This window comes from Bactrocera neohumeralis, chromosome 4 (assembly GCF_024586455.1).
Source record: "Bactrocera neohumeralis isolate Rockhampton chromosome 4, APGP_CSIRO_Bneo_wtdbg2-racon-allhic-juicebox.fasta_v2, whole genome shotgun sequence".
Classification (NCBI taxonomy): domain Eukaryota; kingdom Metazoa; phylum Arthropoda; class Insecta; order Diptera; family Tephritidae; genus Bactrocera; species Bactrocera neohumeralis.
Window position 1 is genome coordinate 26,867,600 of NC_065921.1, and position 21,822 is coordinate 26,889,421.

The window sequence follows — 21,822 nt, forward strand, 5'->3', positions numbered from 1 at the left end:
ACATGAAGAGTTTTTGGTTATAAACAAATGATTATTTGCACTCATATTTAGAGTTATACTTAAATTTATATTCATAATTGTACTTTAGCTCTTAATGCACTCCTACTTATTGTCACCTATAATGCATTCTTACAAAATGGAGTTATGTGCAGAAGTTCACGCAGGTGGGGAAAGTTCTCTGAGCACCATTCACTTGGTAGTGACCAGAAACGATTCTTTTATATATGGCTCCAGCAGCTCACGACTTCCGGTCTTTGACCAAGTATCTTCTGGGTAGCCAAAGAACATCCGTTTGAAGGCGAGGTAAAGTGAGAAGGCGAAACATCACCTCCCCAGGGTTGTGCCTTGGGTTTGAGAGACGGAAAAAACACTACCGATGAAAAGAAGAAAATAGCCCCAGATGAGAAATCCCCTTTTTATAACGACCCCTGCAAACCTGAAATCTGCGTTTTCTTAATTGGGAACGTGTCGCTGTCCAGCTGGTCGAAGTCCTCGTTAGAGTAAAGGCTGACACACCGCCGTCCAAGATATGTAATGGACGAGATAAGGCCTGAGGCGATTAGGGCCTTATGACATTTACTACAGTGGCCATGAAAAGGAGCGCAAATTCGGTGAGGGATTCGTGGTGGGAGAGAGACTACGTCGTCGAGTCATTCGCCTCGGTGGATGAACGTCTAGCCACAATCCGCATCAAAGCGAAGTTCTTCAACATATCGCTGATATTCTCCCAGGTCCCGACAGAAGAGAAGGCCTATGTGTCTAAAGATGTCTTCTGTGAACGCATGGAGCGCACGAGAGTTGCCCCTGACAACGGCCGGTTAATTGAGCCTCCATGTTGAAATATTCCCAAATTGGTTGAGGCTGACCGATTTCGCCGTAGCCCGATATATGGTTATCTGTAGTACTAGATTCCAGCATAAGAAAACTCACCAAGCCACCTAGCTGTCTCCGTACCTAAAAGCCACTAACCAAATCGATCATGTTGTGATAGACGGAAGACACATCTCCAGTATTTTAGACGTGCGTACGCTCGACTCGGACAACTATCTTGGTGCAGCCAAGATACACACCCGCCTTTGTGCAGTAAAAAAAGCTCGTCAACAAATACAAGGACATCGAGAGGCTGCAATCAAAATAAACAACCTAACGATTTTCAGCTCGATTTGTACTCTTGCACTCTGAGGTCATGTGGGACGGTATTTCAAGCTCCTTACTCTCTCGACGAATAAAAACCAAACTTTAAAAGTCACTAGTTATTCCCGTCCTGTTATATGTTGAAGAGGCATGGACGGTCGCAACATCTGATAAGTCGGCCTTAGGAGTGCTGGAGAAAAAAGTTGTTTGGAAGATTTATGGTCCCGCAGTCTATGGAATGATGATATCAGATATACGGCGGCATTGACATATTTCAGCGAATCAAGAGATAGGGCCTACGCTGGCTAGGTCATGTTGTCCGAGTGGATGAAAACACACCAGCTCTGAAAGTATTCGGAAGCAGAGGAAGAGGAAGACCTCCTGGATGACTTTTCGAAATTTTGCATAACTTATTACCCATAACATCGCTACTGTCTAAAAGAATATTGTTCGAATCCGACAACTATAGCATATAGCTACCATACAAACTAGTAGATCAAAAACAAGCAACACCTGTGAAGTGTATTATAGCTCCAATTATGCTGACAACCTTTTCTTCCCGAGAATCTACTCATTTGTTGGAACCGCTGATATCGGACCACTTAAGAAGAATGTTATTCTACAGCATCCATAAATTCGAAAGCAAATTAATAACTCTTCTAGTCAAACTAACCGCCAAAACTTCGACAACTTTTCGCCCAACGAATTTCAGAATATTCATACCAAATATTCATTAGTTGTCGCAGCAAGGCATAGTTTCTGCGCCCACAAGCAGACTACAATAATTGTCAGAAACCAGATGTCACACACTTTGACCAATATTACAATCGGAGCATTCTACAGAAATTTGGTTCAACTCTCAATCAGCGCTAACCACAGCGCGTCTATGCTCCGACAACAAACGACTTTGTTTACAAACATACATACGTACATATACCAAAAAGTTCAGTTCATTAAGGAAGAAAGTTTCGCCGCCAAACTCCGCAGCTAGTGGCTGTCATAACCGATTTTAATATGAAACTGCGGATATGCATATATATTAATATATAGTTACAATTCTCGTACATATATAGTATATATTATTATAACTATGTTCAGATGTAACTGATGGTTGCAACCCTGCGCTGCTCTTAATAGCAATGTTACTAAACTTCCACTGAAAGTTGCAAAGCTCTACTCCTTGGAGATTGCTGCAATATTGTCGCCAAATCGTTTACTTAAAGTTGCCAAACTGTTGTTGAAATTGTTCGAGGCGTGTCTGGGCATATTCATTTAGCGTCTTTGAGTTCGGTTAATATTCATTTAGTTTTGTCGAAAGTAAGTTCGTAAGAAAAGTGCGCAATGCGTGTGAAGTGAAAAAGAAATGCGAAAAATGATGGCAAGAGATTAAGAATTAGAATCATGTCTTTAGGCACTAGAATGAAAGACGTTCGGGTTTTGGGCGAAATGAGCGAGCAACTACAATAAATATTATAGCTAATAGGAGCAAGGAAGTATTATCTGAAGTGAAGTGAGCCTAAAGGCTTTCATGAGCTACGTCCATAATTCCTGCAGTCCATACAATTAATAGTAATGTGCCGAATAGAACATGCTTATAATGATGGCATTATTACCTTAGATAATAATCCGTGCAAAATTTTGTGAAGATATCCCGTCAAATGAAAAATCCGATTCCTTTAGTTTGTATGGCTGTATGCTATAGAGCTCCAAGATCGGCGTTTCCGACAGCCTCTTGCGAAGCAAATGAAGTCTGCAACATTTAAGATCTTATATACAGACACTTGGACAGACAGATGGATTTGGCAAGATCTACTCGGCTCATTAGGCTGATAATTTATATGCATATCTACCATAAAAAACAGTGTTATATTGAACCTCTATCCACGGATCTAGAAAATTATCTATAAAAATCAGGAATGATGAAATAACTCGGTGAATTTCCACCAAAGTGGATGACCAGCACATTGGTTTCAGAAATATGTGCGACAGATCTTGTCGTATCAGGGCTTACGTAGATCCAACCTGCGTATTACTGATAATTCGAACTCAGAACTAACGAAAAGTAATGGCCAGCGTGCGGTAATTGAATAGCTGATCGCTAGCGGTCCACACCGATGCCCGCGTCAGGTCGAAGGTAACAAATGCCTTCTCTCCGCATAGCGGCTCTGTGGAGGAGCACTTTCCTGATTACCAACTATGATCAACAACAACAACAATAATAAAACCACGATAAAAACTACAGTCAAGCTGCTGGCGCCTCAGATGAAGAGAAGATAAAGCATCAGCCACAGGTGTTTAAGGAGTATGCGATTTTCCTGGAAAGAAAGTATTCAGAATCTTCCGCGGAGGCTGCCAAAACAAATGTGCCAACAAGTAATCGTTCCCATAACGAAACGTTGGAAACTCTACCCAAAAGACTGTAGCAGAGTCCGCAGTTTGACTACACTAAAACTCTTAGATAGCGGCGACATAGACTGCCTCAAACTGAAGCTCATACGAACTGGTAAGGATATCCCAAAGAGACCTCGTACTAGCTCTCGAAAAGCTCCTGCGGTGCATTAAGCGGCGGGACAAGTCTGTTTCAGATATAGACTACTGGCAGCTTATCAAAGTAGAGCAACCAAGTAAGTCAAGCAGACTCATACTGAAAGCAATTTGGCAGGAATCTAAAGAGGCATGGGTTCTATGTTTTAAAAGGTTCTTTCGCCAAACAGAGCTCAACTTGGGAGCCAATGACTTATTCGGATAAAAATCTAAGCACAAATAGTTCCATCTAACGTCTAACAATTGTCGTAATCGAACCATAAGTTTTCGATCCGATAGATTTCGAGATACCGAAAATGTGTGGCCCAGTGAATATGGCTAACTTTTTGCCGACAATTTGTTCAATATGTGAGTTTTATTGTTGAAACTCGAACAGAATCGCTTTATGATTACATTATAAGCACACTATGTTGTTGTAACTTTTTTTCAGAAGCATTAAGGCATTTAAAAGGCGGTAATGATCTCCTGAGGTTGTGAAAAACCAAGAAATTACCTTCGATTGCCTCTATAAAATTTCGAAAAAATCAGTTGCTAACAAACGTTAAACAGAAAGTAGTTTGCTACAAATCTCTTCGACTAAGAATAGCGGTACTCTACATGCAGCAGCGTTGCATTTATAGCTACTAGGCTTCTGGGATCTCTGCCTTTTCAGCCCAACTTCGCATATAAATTCACAAGCAGCTGCCTACAACAACCTACTAAGCACACATTACGGTAAACAAACATTCTAGTCTATTTAAAAACAAACAGTTATAACAACAACAAAAACGCAGAATAGTTGTTGAAAAAGTTTAGTCGAGCTGGTGCAAAGTTTTTCGCTTACAAGTGCTCAGATGTGCAGAGCAGCAAATGCAAATGGCTGACAATTGGTGCGTTAAGTGGTGGCATGAATGTACAAGTGACACTTCAGCTACCTATACATACACACACACATGTATATTTAACTATTTATAAGCAAGTGCAAAGAAACGCATATGTGCCACAGATACTTGCAACACATGTTCGCACCTACTTACTGCCAACTAGTGGTTAGTTTTTAAGCAAATATTGGTCATATATATACTCTTTGCATATGTGTGAGTACATGTGTTTATGTTTGTGGGTTTGTGGGTATATGTGTACGTCTGTATGTGTGTTGTGGCATGTCAAAGCAGCGCAACGTTGACCAAACAAACAAACTAGCTAAGTATAGCCGAGCAAACAACCGCGCATATGAGTAGAAACCCACATATATGAGAGATATACATACACACATGCCTACATATCAACATGTGTGCATATTTGAGTGCATATAAATATGAATTTGAGTTGCAAAAGTAGGAAAGTACAAAAAGAAACGGCATAAATAAACTTTTCAGACACATTTACAAGCCACGAGTGTCAGTTGGACAACAAATACATATGCATATGAAGCGACACACTCATGCATGATACACACACATATGCGAAAAACACACACACACTTTTGCAACTGCATAGCAGATATTATTCTCCATGCCGCTTGCTTAAGCCAACCAACAATAAGTCTATATTCTCAACGTGCGCCAAAGTTTATGCAATTTTGAATGTATTTGTGTTTGTGTCTGTGTCTGTACATGTGTATGTGCCTGTTTGGTGATTTATACAAATGTGAAATTGTAAAAATCTATAACATTATTCAAGTTGGGCGCTTAAGTGTTGTGGCAATGCATATCAAGTGATAAAATATGCCTTACTTTCCAGAAATCGATAGACATACTAATACTAGACGGAATATAACGGCACACAATGGCTTTTGTACATGTTTATGCAGGCTTTCTTTAGCAAAGAGTAGACAAGTTATAAGCAGACAAAGGCAAAGACATAGAAATGTGCGGCTTTTCAACGTGTTGTTAGGTTTCTCTCACCGTTATTTACTCGAATTTCTACTGGTTTGAAGAAAAAAGACTCTTGAGTGTTTTTGGTATACAATACTTTGTTAATTTATGTATGTATTATATATCAATTCTACAAATATTAAACATCTTTGAAGGGTTCTGAAGCATGACGAAGTACTTTGAAATTGTTGAAAAGCTTGTGGTGAAGAGCTCTTGCTCTCAGATACGCTTTAACGAATCGATAGTTAGAGTAAGCCGCACCGTTGAATTAAAAACCGTCAGTTTGTTTGACAAATCATATCTATAAAGCTAAAACGTTGTTTAACGAATTCTGTTATCACAGCAGACGCGCATGCTTCCCAACTAGAAAAAATCATCAAGTAGCTTGAGAACTTCCAAGTTCTCGCTTTCGAAACCCTCACCACACTCCTAGAAAAGCTCACATTATATACTAATATACTTCATGAATCAAAGCCGTCATGCCTGTTGGCTCATTAGTTTGTGAATTATATTATTTTGATTGAAGCAACTTTTGCTATTGTGAAAAAATTGTTAAAAAAAAAATTGTAAAAAAATTTCGCGTGTTGATAATACATATATTACTTTTTGAAGGGGAAAACTGCAGTCGATGCATAAACTTGGCTTGATCAATGTGATCGTTTGGATGTAGTGAAACGTCTGAGAAAACTTCAATCAAAATACAGCATTCACAATACTTACAGGATGCTTCTTGATATCTCCTGTAGAACTCGTACCTAGCAAGGCCCGCATGCTTCCGGTCATATAACATACTTGTAGTATAGTCCTGTTCAGAAAAAAACTTTAGACATGTACTGACCGCCATTCAGAGCGAAGTCATCAAACATCTTCACTGACTCCCACTTAGTGAATGGCGTACTGGGAATTAAACCAAACCACCCACTGAAGACAATGAGATCCAGAAGAATCTATTGTGACCTTTGCAGAACTTCGTTCTGAATACTGTAGCATGTTAAAATCCTACTTTTCCAGAATCGACGCCGACGCAATGAGTCAACGCAAGACATTACATACCAAATTAAGCTCACTCATTTAACAACCCTCGTCGTATGGTTCAATCTCGTCGAAACAGCACATTTCCTGGGCACTTTGATGACAACCAACCCAAGCGGGGACTACTTAATCACTCTACAATAATATCACTATTCAAGTCGTTGGAAAGGCAACATTTTCATTTTAATTCTTTTTCCCGAGATATGTAATAGATTTTCGGCGAAGACATCGCTACATTTTTTGAAGAAATTAGTCTTGTTGCAGCCTAAAATAACATTTTTTCTTCTTTTTGAAGTTTTTCTCTTACTTTGAGCTTCTATGTTCTCACATCAAGTACCTTGGGGTAGTATTGGACAGCAAACTACTGTGGAAAAACAATGTGGAAAAAAGGCAGATACTTGATATAACATAGGTACTTTTCTCTCTCTCTCTCATGCACTGGTACTACACACCTATTTTCAAACCAATTCTGCTCTACGTTGCAGTAGTATGCTGGACAAGCGCCCAATAGTTATTTTTATTGGAAACTAATGGAAAGAGTGCAGAGGCTTATTGCACTATGCATAGCGGGAGTTCTAAGGACTATTCTAACTGGAGCTCTTGTACTAAACTAGATCTGAAATGGATCTCTTCGCTGAAAACTGTGCGACAAAGTCGGCGGGGCATCTATTGACTGTAAGAGAAATTACGTATAGAGACTTCGAGCATGGCTCGGTGAGCAATGACCGTTTAGCAAGCACCGCCTGCATGCTTCCTTTTTTCAATTTAAAAAGAAAGTTCAGAAAAAGCTTATAAAAAGTTGACGTAAAGGTAAGTTAGATGAATTCTCGAAAATGGAGAATGGAGCTGGTGCGGCGCTATTTTGTACAGAGTTAGACATAAGGCAGCCCTTAAAGCTACTAGAAGACTGCAGTATATTTTATATATTTCAAGCAGAGGTTTTTGCTGTTGCCACAGCCGCGGAGTTAACTTATAATGCATCATCAGACAACTTCACAGTCAATATCTACGTAGACATCCAAGCTGTGATCAAGGCAGTAATCTCGGTTCGCATATTAGTCAGAAGAGTATTGGAAAGTAGGGCAGCAGTGGACAGTATCGCCGGGAACAAACGGCTACTCTTCAACTGGGTGCTAGGTCACAACAGCATCGATGGTAATAGGATAGTAGACGGTATTGCTAAGAGGGTGTATGGCTGTCATCCGATAACGTGACCGAAATTGTTAAGCCCATGCATTGTCTGTATAACGACCTAGACAAGAGCATGGCAAAAAGGTTAAAATTCGATGGATTGATCCATCGGGAAGCAAAACTACATAATGTATGTAAGCTAAATGCAAAGCGGTGGAGAAAATTGCACAATGTTTCTACATACTCTTAATAGAAGAAAACCACAGGAACATGATTGGAATATTCACTGGTCACAGTTCGGTGGCGACACACGCCTGCAGAATGGAGCTGACAGATCGAGATGATGCAGGAAATGTCAAGAACAAGGCACCAGGGAAATAATGGAGAGCATTAGCAAGGCAACGCTTAAGACACTTGCGGCCACACGATTTGATCGGCCGACTATCGTGACAAAGGTGAGCCGAAGCCGAAAAAACACGTTAAAGCACTAAATCTGGCATCGTTAGGAACCAAAACTGGTCTATGTGTGGCTCACGAGCCTACCAGAGTAACCTAACCTAACTTTTAAAAATTACTACGAAACGAAATCAGCCTTCCATTATGTTTATCACATATCCATACGTGTTTATTACTTGCACAAATATTTATTACTATTTTTTTTCTTTCCCAAACCACAATCGCATACGGAATGATAATATTTATAATTCATTAATAAATACAATTATGATACATATCCACAAAAAGTTGTTATTAATATAACTCAATATAACAACTTTCTGAACACAAAATATTCAGCTGGATTTTAAAAGTGGTGGTTCGTTAGAAGGGCAATTAAATAACTGTCTGAATAAATAAATGCTCTGCTGTGTTTTCATAGAAATTTCGAACAAAAACAGTTTATCAATAACTCTTAGGCAATAAAAATTTATTGAAAATATGACAAGCATTACAGTTCCGCCATCAAGAATATTTCTAAAAATGAGCGATGAAGAATTTCACAGCTAGACAGCAGCGGGTATAAAACTTCAGCCACAAAAATATTAATAAAATTTCAACACATCAAAACATTGCGAGCTGTCAACACATGATTATAAACAGTAAAGTAGGAAATATTTGGTAAGCACATAAATATGTTTTAACTGTACTTTAAAAAAGTCATTATATAACTTTAAAAGCTCAAAATCAACCGAGTAATATGAAAGTAGCACCTGGGCAAAAAAGAGTAAGACTTTTTAGTTTAAATTTCGCGCAAAAACCCATTCGTGGAAATATTTTATTTTCTAAAAAAATCTGGAAAGTTCACTTTTTTCGGCCTTCTAACAGTAATATAACTCCTCAAGTATTAGTCGAATAACACCAGCCAAAATGGTGCCATCCTACGTATGTTTTATCTCATATAAAGCACGTAACAGATATTTTTGTCCTTTTTTTTAGAAGAAAGGAACAATACTTAGATTGGAATACACTTGAGGTGTGCTGATCCGTTTCCAAAATTTCCTTGAATTCTTTTTCTGTAACAGTTAATCCCCTTTTGAGCAAAACTATTTATTTAAACAAAAGGTTGACAATGAGAGTGACAATGGAAGAAGCTGACGCCCCTAATTTATTACTATAAATAAAATCGAGCTTATTGCTCAGGGTCAAGTACAAATGCAGGTACTTAAACAACAAAACAATCACACTAAACAATAAGTCCACGGACAGACATTTAGAAAAGGTGAAAAGCAGTCTCATGATCTAATAAAATTCTACCTGCTCGATCCGCATATTCTACCTACGCCGACTCATATAAATATAGCAAAAAAATTATTTCCATCATCATTACAATATTAGTTACCGACTCTTAAACAACAGCACTTTGAAAACAATCCACAATTATGGATTTATCCAAGAACAGTAGAATGAATTATGTAAATACGGACGAATCGACAGAAAGCGCACTTGATTTACGGCAATTTTCGATAAACTCAACTGTAAGTGTTGGACAAAAGGCGAAACATGATTTTCCCGAATTTAAAAATCGCAAACAAACAGGGAACAAACGATTATCGGCAGCTGAACTCCAATTAAAACGTCGACAAGAATTTGAAATAAAATTCAATGATGAAGTAAAGAAACCAAAACTGGTCCCAAACATAACTCCACTGCGAGAAGAGCCACCTCGAAATGATGCAGAAACACCGACGGTACAGACACCACCTAATATTCGTAACATTGAGAGTCTTTTCCGACAATTACAAGCTCGAATCTCCACTAATTTTGGTACAGTATTACCAAATCCATTGAATAGCGGCCTTACTCCGAACCCAATCAACCAATCAACAATGTAAACGCAACGAGTACTCTGGATGCTAGGGACTCTCTTTTGTCAATACCAGTCTCTTTGTCAAACATTAAACAGGAACCGAAGGATGACGCAAATATAGCTTCCAATATTTCTAATATTGAGAACAATCTCGAAGAGTCCGCTTATGTTCAAATAGGTCCACACGGCACACGCGTATCCAAAGTGGATTTAGCATCAATAGACTGGACGGAAGCATCACTTGCCACGCGAAAACTTATGACTTTTCTATTTGACCGTCAAACGCTAGGGACACATACGCTCAGTGGCAAACTCTCCCCAGCATTTCGTGATCGACAATTGAAGGCGCAACTAGATCCACTGAAAGTAGCTGACATAAAACATTATGTGAAACAAAAGATTAACTGTAATGAACGTGAAATTCGCAGCGCCATAACCATGAAATGCGCCGACACCGCAAAAGCTATCAGAAGGCGGAGGTTGAAGTTGGAGACATCGTTGTAATACATTAAGAATGTTTCTATATTAGGTATAAGTTAGGTTAGGTAAAATGGCTGATCGCAAATGGATTATTAGTAGCCAATACGAAGGCGTCTAATATCAACTCCCATCAGTTCGGTGGGATGCCTGACGGTATGCGCTTCCAAGCGTTTTAAGTCTTGACCTCCCAAACACAGGACAGTCAAGAAGGAACTGTTGAGTTGTTTCCACCTCCAATAGGGCGATGGCTAGTTAAAAACCCCAAAACTGGGAAGAGGATAGCCTTTTTGATGGAAAAGAGATTATTAGATCTTCTCCGATCGATCTTCGACCAAAGGCTTTTGAGACAGCATATGTACCGATGGGGATAGGACAAGGCGATACTAGCACTAACCTGCCGCCATTCTACCGATATCGGTTCCAGGGTGCCTTTCCCTGCTAGCTCATCAGCTTTTCAATTACCTGCGATTCCGCTTTGGCCCTTACATTATCAGAAGACACTTGATGCTATTGATAGCGAAGTCCTCGACTAATATTGAACGCACTGTAAATGAGTTCAAGGCTAGTATCTCCGCCCTGATATCTAAGTGGATGTTCACTTCTCTGAAGGAGGCTGCACTCCGTAGCAGTAAATCTGCTGCTACCTTAATGGCTGCAACCTCGGCTTGGATAGAGAGCTCAGGGTAGTGAACCCCTCCACCAACCTTGCCCCCAAATCAATAAAAATTCACTGGCCCTCTCCTCCAACGGCTTCTTCCCACCCATAGCTCCCTCGTCGGTAAATTGGCATGATCTAAGTGTTCCGGTATGAAGTCAAAATGCATAAGGATATCCGTGGGTCAGGACTACTTTCTCTGAGAGACCCCATGAAAGCTTCCTATCCAGGATGAGTCCTAGATATTTCACTGTATCCGCCGGTGGGTGGGAGAATTAATAATTGGGGTATAATAAAATATAAAAATTCTCGGAACATGTCTGATTGTTTCAAGATATACGAAGAAAGGTTTTGGAAGTATATATTCCATCTTCAAATAACCAAAAAATAAAATAAATAAAGAAATGAAAATAATATAAAATAGTTTTATTTGAATCGGTTTAAAAATTTGTCAATGGTTCATCGATCTTTTTAGTTTAAGTCTTATATATCAGAAAATAAAAGAATTTCCGATCGACGCCTTATTGGATCACCATGTACGATATCTTTGTTTAGTTTAATACCAAAAATTTGTGAAATAAGTCCACGAATTACGCGGCCCCTTATAGCACATATAACGTTTTCATTATTCAATCACTATTTATGCCGAATATGTTGGGCGGGGTGTGAATTAATTCATAATACATAACACATGGAAACATGTTCATGAGTGTACTTGAGTAAAGTGCGGTTTATGAGCCGGCGGAGTGGTAGGGCCGTACTTCTGCCGTGAAGATCAAGACCGACACGTTAATGTGATTGAGAATCGGTACATCTCAATGGTAACCGAAACTTTTTGTAGCGAATTAAATGCTGTTAACTTGGAAAATTTGTGCTTAACAGAACGTCGCCACAAGCCTAACAGCGAATGTCACAACCAGGTTTGGTGAACGTGTTATCTCACGAAATGGCCCAGTCAATAGGGCGCCTCCGTCGTACGATTTGACGCCGTTAGACTATGTCCTGTGGAGCCACATCAAGTCTATAGTCTATGGCAACAAGCCAGCACTTTTGATAATTAACGTGACAAGCTGAGTTAATTTGGTGATATCCGTCCGTCTGTAAATACGCGAATTAGTCCTTCACGATCACGAACTTTTTTATTTGAAGAGATATTTTCACGAATTTTAGCATGGACTATTTTCGTAGACAATGGGGAAATCTCTGAAGGAATTGATTAAATCGAACCACTCTAGCGAATAGCCACCATACAGATTGATCTACCAAAATCTAAATAAAGATATTTTCACCTTTTTATGATATAAGAAATGCGCCTGTGAAGGGTTTCCAGCTTCGGTGCAACCGAGGTTATCGTTTTTTATGTTATAATAGTCCACACATGGAATATTTTGAAGATATTAAGTGAATATATTTTCCTGGCCACAATATGGTTTAGCTTTTATTATGAATGAAATCGGTGCAGACCGTGAGCTGACTGCCATAATTTTTAGGCTTCATTCATATTCATCAATCTGTAAAATTTGGTAAATCTCCAGGCATTTACATGCCAAATTGAGCAGCAATAAGCGGCTCTTTGTCGGCGCAAAATATTTGCAAACATTATGTACAACAAAATAAATATGTAAATATGTTTTTGTATGCATGTATGTTGATAAATATTGTGTGTTGATGACAAAAATATTCAATAATTCCACTGACTGGCCGAGGACAAGCAAATATTTCATTTGTCACTAAACAATTTGGTGCACATTTTGCGGCCAAATTAATGGTCAGTTAGATTGGCTATGCTATGCCATGCGGTGGTAGGCTGAGCTGGGCTGTGTGTGGTGCTGTGCTATGCTGTGCCTATGAACCGCATGTTAATTTGAGCCTAATGCAAAGCAACATATTTGCCCGGCCGAGGCGCACAAGCAAATGCACTTAGATGTGAGGCCTACGACATTCCCTCACACACACACGCACATACATATTCACCAATGGTAGTATGGACAATTTAGACACTGTCTCTGTGAGTGTGTGCGTGTGTGTTGATAATAACGCATTTGACTGCACATTAACCACTGCCCACAACAAATATGCAGCAGCGGTAGCAGCAGTGGCGTTAGGAGCAAATCACAGTCAGCTTGTAGTTGCGTATACAAGTAAATTAGCGATTGCAGCTCTGCACGAGCATAAACACACACACTTACACCCGCGCTCACTCACACGCCTGCACAAGCACTAATTTGATTGTGAGCTCATACTTCGCACTGCTTGCCACTAACACGCACACATGTGGAGATATATATACAAATATGAGTGCCTTCAGCGCGGCACCGACTGTCAGCACGAACTGTCAGCGCTGGCTGTCAGCACGGCAGCATCAATTGGCGTCAACCGAATGACCTCATAAACAAATTTGCAAATTCATCAAGTGTAAATCCCTTGATTATGACAGCATTATCACAGGCGGTGGCAGTGCCGTTGGCGGTGCTAGTAATGAAATGTTGTTGTTATAGTTGCTGTTATTGCTACTGCATATCCCTACACTTATATTAAGTTATATGCGGGTTACACTGCCACCGCCCATATGCGCATTTTCATATGATTTACTCAACAATCATTGTGTGTGAGTGTGTGTTGGTGCGGGGTTCATATACATGCAGTAAAAATATATACAGTTGTGTGTATTTGTCAGATTTAGACAAGTTTACTCAGGCTAAAAGCACACATGCACACGTTTTTAAGCAAACGGTCGCAGCGGGAAAATCAATACAAACGAAATTTAGAATATTGCGTATACGCCAAGGTAGGCGTGGGAAATGTATGTAGATGCACAGAGGGCTTTGACGAGAAGTGATAAAAAATGTGGGAAAAAATTTTAAAAGAAAAAAATTTAAATTAAAAAATAAATCATAATTAAATAGAATAAAATTAAATTATGTTACACTAAATTAAAATGAATTAAATATAATAAAAGTAAAATAAAATAAATTAAAATAAAACAGGAGAAGATAATATAAAATCGAAAAAAACAAAATAAAATTAAAAAAAAATTAAAATAAAACGAAAGAAAATAATATGAAATCGAAAAAAATGAAACAAAATTATATAAAATTATATAAAATAAATTAAAAAAAATTAAATAAACTAGAATAAGATAAAAAATTGTATTTAAATAAAATAAAACAAAATCAAAAAAATAAAATGAAGTAAAATAAAAAAAAAAATAAAATAAAATAAAAAAAATAAAATAAAAAATAAAATAAAATAAAATAAAATAAAATAAAATAAAATAAAATAAAATAAAATCAAATAAAATAAAATAAAATAAAATAAAATAAAATAAAATAAAATAAAATAAAATAAAATAAAATAAAATAAAATAAAATAAAAATTAAAATTAATTGAAATAAACTAAAAAATTAAATTAAATTAAATGAAAAAATAACAAATGCAAAACAAAATTAAAAAAATAATGAATTAAAATAAAGCAAGAGAAAATAATATGAAATCGAAACAACTTATATGCAATAAAATGGATTAATTAATTAAATAAAATAGATTTAAAAAAATTAAATAAACAGAATAAAATTAAATAAAATAAAAAAAATTGTATTTCAATAAAATAAAATTTAATTAATATTATATTTAATTAATTTAAAAATTAAATTTCATTAAACAATAAACCGTTCGAATGTTAGTACGAGCATACACGCGAAGCAGCCTCACAGTCTTTGAGACATAGATCTAAAATTTAGCACACGTCAAGAAGCCACCTATTTGTTGGAACCACCGCTGTCTAACTGCTGAAGCATATAGTCGCCATAAAAACTGATCAATCAAAATCGTGTACTTATATGGAAAATTTTTGATTGGACCAGATATATTCACAAATAATCTCTGTAAAAATTTTCCAGATCGAGCAACTATATAAAATAGCTGCCATGCAAACTAACTGATCAACATTATTATTGACTTTATTACAGGGTTGCCATACATTTAAAAAAATATATATCTTTACTTCACACAAAAATACAAAAACCGAAAATAATTGCTTAAAAGTATGAAAAGAGTTAGCATTAACTTTTATTGCAAAAAAATTGTGATGCCATTTTTTTTTTAATTGCACTTCTCAGTATTTTATACTGGAAACAAATATTTTAATATTTAATTAAAATTTTTACTGAAAGAATTTGTTTCATCTTCAATATACTAAGGTTGTCTTTCATATTTCGGGATTTGACGACACTAGTGGTACAATCTGACAACTTACACTATTATCGTAAAGCTTGATAATTTTGTTGTTATACATGCTCAGAACAATTTGACGTACGAGCGCTGTTTGTGTTGCTTACAGTAACTCAAAATATTCACCTCAGATAAATAGTGGAATTAAATCACGAACATTTGCGCGCGTACGCGTACTTTCGTCGCGGCTTAAGGGGCTATACCAGTGTGACGCATGAAAAATTAGGCGATTTTCGTGAATTTTTTTAAAAGAAAGTACTAGATTGAATGTTTCGACATTCTTTGGACGTAATAAAGTATATTTTTAGCTATATTAAAATTTTTTTTTTACAAAAATATTGAAAAATAACGGAGTTATGTGCTGTCTGCGGAAGTGCCGAAAAAAAAGTGCCTCAACTGCTGGCATGATTCCGGTCGATTGAGTAGCTGAAACAAAAAAATTCAAAATGTTTATTAAACTTAAATATATTTTCTATACAATGAACTACGGTCTTTGGAAAATATCAGAAATTAAGAAAATGGCGTAATTTTGAAAAAAAAAATCGTTTTTTTACGAAAAAAATGGTCGTTTTTTTAATGCCAAATTGACAATTTTCAACCAATCAAAAAAAAAGATCGTAGTCTATTGTATAGCAAATGTATTCAACTATATCCAGTTTTAATTTGAAGTCGATCGGTCAATTTCTCGTTGAGTTATAATGTCAGCAATTTTGAAAAACGTCGTTTCGAGAAAAACGCGTTTAAAGTTTCACATATATGTATATGTTTGCACCTCTGAGCGGTCGCTGTTTAGAACGCTGCCATTCAAAAACTATTCAAGATACGACCTTGCGGATTTCACAGGATATTTTTCAATATATAAACTATCGAAAAAGCAAAAAAAAAAAAATTTTTTTGAAAGTGTCACACTGGTATAGCCTCTTAATGCAACAACAGTGTATCGATGAACTTAATTCAATTTTTGTAGACGAAGCTACATCAAGGACCAAAGTTTATCGATTGTTAGGTTCAACAGACGTCGTAGAGAACTGCAACACAAATTTTGTGGTCGTCTAAAATCGGTTGTTGTCCCGGAAACCACTGATGCTGTGCTCAAACTGATATTGCAAGATCATCATGTAACCTCTCGTGAGATGGAGACAACTATGTGCATTAAAAGAATCAGCATACATTCAGTATTGCATGAACAATTGAGTCTAAAAAATTATTCCAGTTAGATCGCACACCATTTGTCAAAAACTCAAATTGATTTAGTCGAGGGAAACGTTAAAAAAGTACGAAAGCGGTGCCGCCAAACACTTCTGTGACATCGTTTCTATACCTTATCATATTTTCATTTATTTTTCGAATTTTTATTTATTTATTTTTGATGGGATTTCTTTTCACTAATAATATACACTGTTAGCTTCATTATGAAGGTGTAGATTTGTCAATTGAGTTAATGAAATGATGAATGAGTAAGGAAAATTTTATATATTTTGAGTATAGCCAAACATTTACAACGCGATTTGTGCGAATGTTGTTTTTTATCCCTTGCTTGTTGTTGATTAACGGATAATTAAATTTCCTCGGTATGACATGGATACAATGGAAAGTTGGTAGGAATTTAACACGCGGAAAAAATATATATTACATTGCACTGTTTATTTAGGCTAAGCAGAGTGTGAAGCATGGTGGAATACAGGCAAGCTATAAAAATTTTTTATTTTTATTTATTTTTTTTTTTATTTAATAATCAATCATCCTCAATTTTATGAAGTTAGAGGCAGAGGTGAGAAAGATATATTAGAAATCAAGAGAGAGATAATTGTTAAATAAAGAGAGAGAGAGAGAGTTTGACAAGACTTCCATGCGTTGAAAATGTGTTCTTGCCGAAGCAATTAATTGGACTTAGAAGTCAAAAAATTTTACAGAAAATTTAATCCTTGAACAGTGATATTATTATTCTTTATTTATGTCTAATTGATAGGTAAAACATATTTTCTAAGCAACATATGTGCCAAGTACACAAAAAATACATATGTCTCTGTTGAATAGAAAAATCCATAAGTTAAATTTTTAACAACATTTCGAAGTCCGACGTGACAAAAAGGGTAGCATGAAACTTAAGCACGCGTGCAAGGCAGTACATAGATAGATATGTATACATGTAAGTCACACTAATTACGAATAATAAAGTAGCGTAACTTGCTTCATAAACAAAAAAACATGAAAACTTTGAAAATCAATAAACAAACTGAAAATCAAAAAGCACTTAAGTACGCAGACAACCAGAAAACCAGAAAACCGAGCAGGGGATTTGGAATACGCTGAGTGACTTATAGACTTACTAACATACTTACGTACTCATACATATAAATCGACAACTGAGTTGTCCCACAGTTGTTTGTTGTTCTCATAATTTTCGTGTGTTAACAGGGTCAAGGTTAGACAACAACACTGCAGCGCATAATATTATTTTTCTGAACTGAGTTGAGTTTTTTCAGTGCGGTAATGAGGCTTAATCGTTATTTCATGTATTGATATTATTATTATTTCACTACATTCAAATGTTCAGCAATTATGGACTGACTTTGCGCATTTGTCGTCGAGCTCTTACATTTAAAGCGTACAAAATACAGCTCGTGCAAGAACTGAAGCCGCTCGACCGTTCCCAAGCGTACATCCAAAAAGATCGAATGTTCTCAAGACAACTTTTGTTTAGCGATGAGGCCCATTTCTGGTTTATGTAAACAAGCGAAATTGCCGCATTTGGGACGAAGAGCTACCTGAAGATATTCAAGAGCTGTAATTTCATCCAGAAGAAAGCAACGGTTTGGTGTGGTTTGTGAGCCGGTGAAATCATTCGTCCATATTTCTGAACTGACTGACTAGTTGATGCCTGAAATTGTAGCTTGCGATCTCTGGGATATTTGGTTTCAACAAGACGGCGCCATTTCGCACACGTCACATCATGAGAGTTTTTCAGGTTTTGGTTCCGTCGATTGGCCACCAAGATCGTGTGATATCACACCGTTACACTATTTCCTGTGGGGATACGTGTTGATGATTCGAAGCAGTGTTTGGAGTTGCTCAAGCGCGATAAACCCGAGTTTTTGCACCGAAGTGTGGCAGTAGATGAAACATGACTCCATCATTTTACACCGAAGTCCAATCGATAGTCATCCGAGTGAACTGAACATGATGAACCTGCTACAAAGCATGGAAAATCGCTACCGTCGGCTGGCACTGTGTCACAAGTCAGTGAAAATATTGGAAAAATACTCTGAATTGGGTTTCGAATTGCTTCCGCAGCCACCGTATTCTGCAGTTCTAGCTCCCAGCGACTATTTGCTGTTCTCAGACCTCAAAAGAATGCTCGCTGGAAAAAAAATTTTGTTGAATGAAGTGGTGGTCGCCTAAACCTAGGTCTATTTTGAAGCAAGGGTCGCGAAGGTCGCTATAATCTCCTTGAAAGGAAGGGTATATACCATATTATATATATGGGGTATTCCATACCAAATCGACCACTTTTGAACCCAACCTCTTTAGATTTTGCTGAAACTAATCCATCCATTTCTACCCTTTGAAAAACATTTTTGAGAGTTTTTTTCAAATTTTTTGTCCAACTTTAAAAAAGTTATGAATTTTTCAAAAAAATTGCTTTTTAATTTTCAAATAAATATTTTTCACAAAATTTTGGAAAAGTTTTTAGATTTCAGTAATGTATCACTTTACCGAAATCAACAAATAATTCGAACATTATTACTATTTCCTGGCAACCCTAAAACCACATCGAGTCAGCTGATTGCCACCGTGAGATTTTGTTTCAGCATCAAATAATCAGATGATTGTTAGGTACTAACAGATATGATTAGCCACACATCCACAAAAAAAAATAAACTTAAAAAATAAAAGTGAAATGAAATAAAATAAAATAAATTGCTAGTATAAAATATCTATTTCAAATCCCATCAAGATTACCTTCAATAGAATTTGTAATGTAAGAACACGCCAATTTCGTTTTCATTTGACAATTGAAATTTCAATTAGATTCATGGAATTATTCTTCAACTCACTTAAATGTTCGTGTTCGCAGACACATCTCTTTCACGCAATTTTTGTCTTATTGGCGGCTTTTCTTTTTGGCGACCTTGAACTTCTGACAATTTTCACTTTAGTTCTATTGAATTTCACAGCTTCCCAATTTATGTGTGGTTGTTGATATTTCTCTTTTAACTCATCACCAAATTTTCTTGGTTTAATGAAATTTCAAGCTGACAAACGAAACAGCTTTCTTCACCATTTTCGCACAACAGCTTTATTAAATAAGCCAATTCGTACTACTACCGATTTCTGAAATCCTAAATCTTACTAAGCATTTGTATCTCTTTCAGCATTTTAGTATAAATTTTTAAAATCTAAACTAACTCTCTAAAAACTAACTTTAACTCAATCTAACGTTCTGGGAATTAGTTGTAGCCAAAAAAGCCAGCATAAGCCTACATTTTGTTTGAACTGAATCCAAAACTCACTGCTCGAATGTCTAAACTAGTGATAAAATCGGTGGTTTTTTATAAATTCTCGTAAACAAGCATTTAAGACCCTCTCTCTGTAAAAGCTCTCTCTGTAGGTTTTAGTAAAGCCTATAGAAAACCAATGGAATCGTCGCAAATGGCTTAGATGGTTCTTTTAGGAGCGTCGCAATTGTCCAAAAATCGCTTTACAGTGCAAACGTGTTACACCTTGGCGGCCATGAAAGCCTAAACGGGTACTCGGATCACGCTGCCTAACTACTAATTCAATTCTGACAAAATAATAATGAAATATAATTTTTAAAGAAAATTGTTAGTAGATCTCTAAAGATTTGCTAAAGCTTATGAGCTACTCCATTAGGCATGATAAAAGTGGTCCAACTGTTACACGTTTTGGTGCGTGACTTCGCTACCAATACTTTCTCGAAACAGTACTTAGTATTATGCCTAATTGTAGACAATATTTTAGTAATAGCTTTATAAACCAAAACTATAATATCTTTATAACACTAAAGGTCTTTTTATCCCGATGTTTGCTTAGATAAAGGTAAATCAATTATTGCAAATAAAATATTGCCTACAATTAGGCAGATTCGCTAAGCTAGCGATGTCAACCACCAAATTCAGTTAGTCGTTGATTAGTTAATTAGAAATTGAATGAATATATCTGATATGAAGTATCAAGACTGTATACAGTAGTGACTATAAAACATGGCTACGTCTTTTTGACTCCAATTTTGTTTTTTATTTAAATATAATTTAACAAATTAATTAAACTTTTAACACATGTCAACCAATTTGTCATCTCAGCTACTTTCCACTAAATTTCCTATGAAAATCCTCACAACTTTAGAACACTTCAACTTTATGACATTTCGACCGGTGTTTCCAAATAATAATCACGCAAAAAATCTTTGAGCACACCCATTTTCTCTTGCACTTCTGTGGCTTCCTTCATTTTCACAGAAAAATCGGATAACTTTTGTGCCACGGCCTTTCTTTGTTGATCTGGCGACAAGCCATTCACATAATCATCAATACGCCGCACACTATCACGAACCAACTTAGCGCGTTTTTGATTCAGCGTCTCAATGAAAGTCTGAAGTCCAAAAGACATAAAGTCCTCCTCAATCCAGCAATCATAACGACTCAGTGTGGGCTCCAAACGCGCCACAATATCTAAGAAGTCGGTATATAGCAACGACTTGCCGAAGATGTAGAAGAAACGTGCTGCTTTGTACTCCCTTGATGGCTGCTTCGTCTTATACTTCTCCTCCACGAACTCAACATAGTTTCGTAACGTGATTTTCTTGTTCACCAAAATTTCACTGCGTATATTTTGGAATCGATCATCGTCCAGTACTCTTTCAACCAGCTCCTTACTCTCTTTCAATTCATAGTCGAGTAGTTTCAGGTAATCGGCCGCCACAGCTTCAAACAATTGATCGCGTGCTGTTTGCGGAGCTTCAGCGGGAGCTTCGGTGGTGGTGGTGGTTGCGTGGGTGCTGGTGAGCTGTGTTATCGAGAAAATTGCAGCTTAATGCATTTTATTTATAACAAAAATATGAATTTGCTTTTACTCTTACACCAATCACTAGTAGCAAGGCTATGAAATATCTATTCATAATTTGTTGTGACATTTTTAGAATCCGCAAAGCGTCAGCCCGGAACTGCTGCTTATCTCTACAAACGACGTGCGCACACTAATGATCTTGTTTCAAGCGTAGTTTCGAAAATATTTGCTACACACACATTTTTGTACATACATACATACAGACGTATGAACTTTGTACGAGACCCCAACGATTACACTCTCACAGCAAGCAGCAGCATTCGTCAATTAGCTGATAAGGAGCTGTGAGCGCTGAGTGTTTCGATTTTCTTATCAGCCCTCTTACAAGATCAGTCTGAGCTGAGCGAAGAATCGTGTACATGTAAGTA

General features: G+C 36.9%; 1 protein-coding gene across 1 annotated transcript; it reads right to left on the reverse strand.

Moving 5' to 3' along the window:
- Positions 1–20,601: 20,601 nt before the first annotated feature.
- Positions 20,602–21,623, reverse strand: LOC126756010 (uncharacterized). Its single transcript, XM_050468800.1, has 2 exons — positions 21,468–21,623; positions 20,602–21,394 (listed from the first exon to the last, which is right to left on the reverse strand). Exons 1-2 carry the CDS (start codon positions 21,519–21,521, stop codon positions 20,747–20,749), a joined length of 702 nt encoding a protein of 233 aa, XP_050324757.1. The 5' UTR covers positions 21,522–21,623; the 3' UTR covers positions 20,602–20,746.
- Positions 21,624–21,822: the final 199 nt, after the last annotated feature.

Coding starts and splice junctions, on each gene's coding strand:
- LOC126756010 (XM_050468800.1), bottom strand. CDS start 21,521: ATGTCACAACAAATTATGAATAGATATTTCATAGCCTTGCTACTAGTG. Junction 21,395..21,467: donor CCTTGCTACTAGTGATTGGT/GTAAGAGTAAAA, acceptor TCGATAACACAG/CTCACCAGCACCCACGCAAC.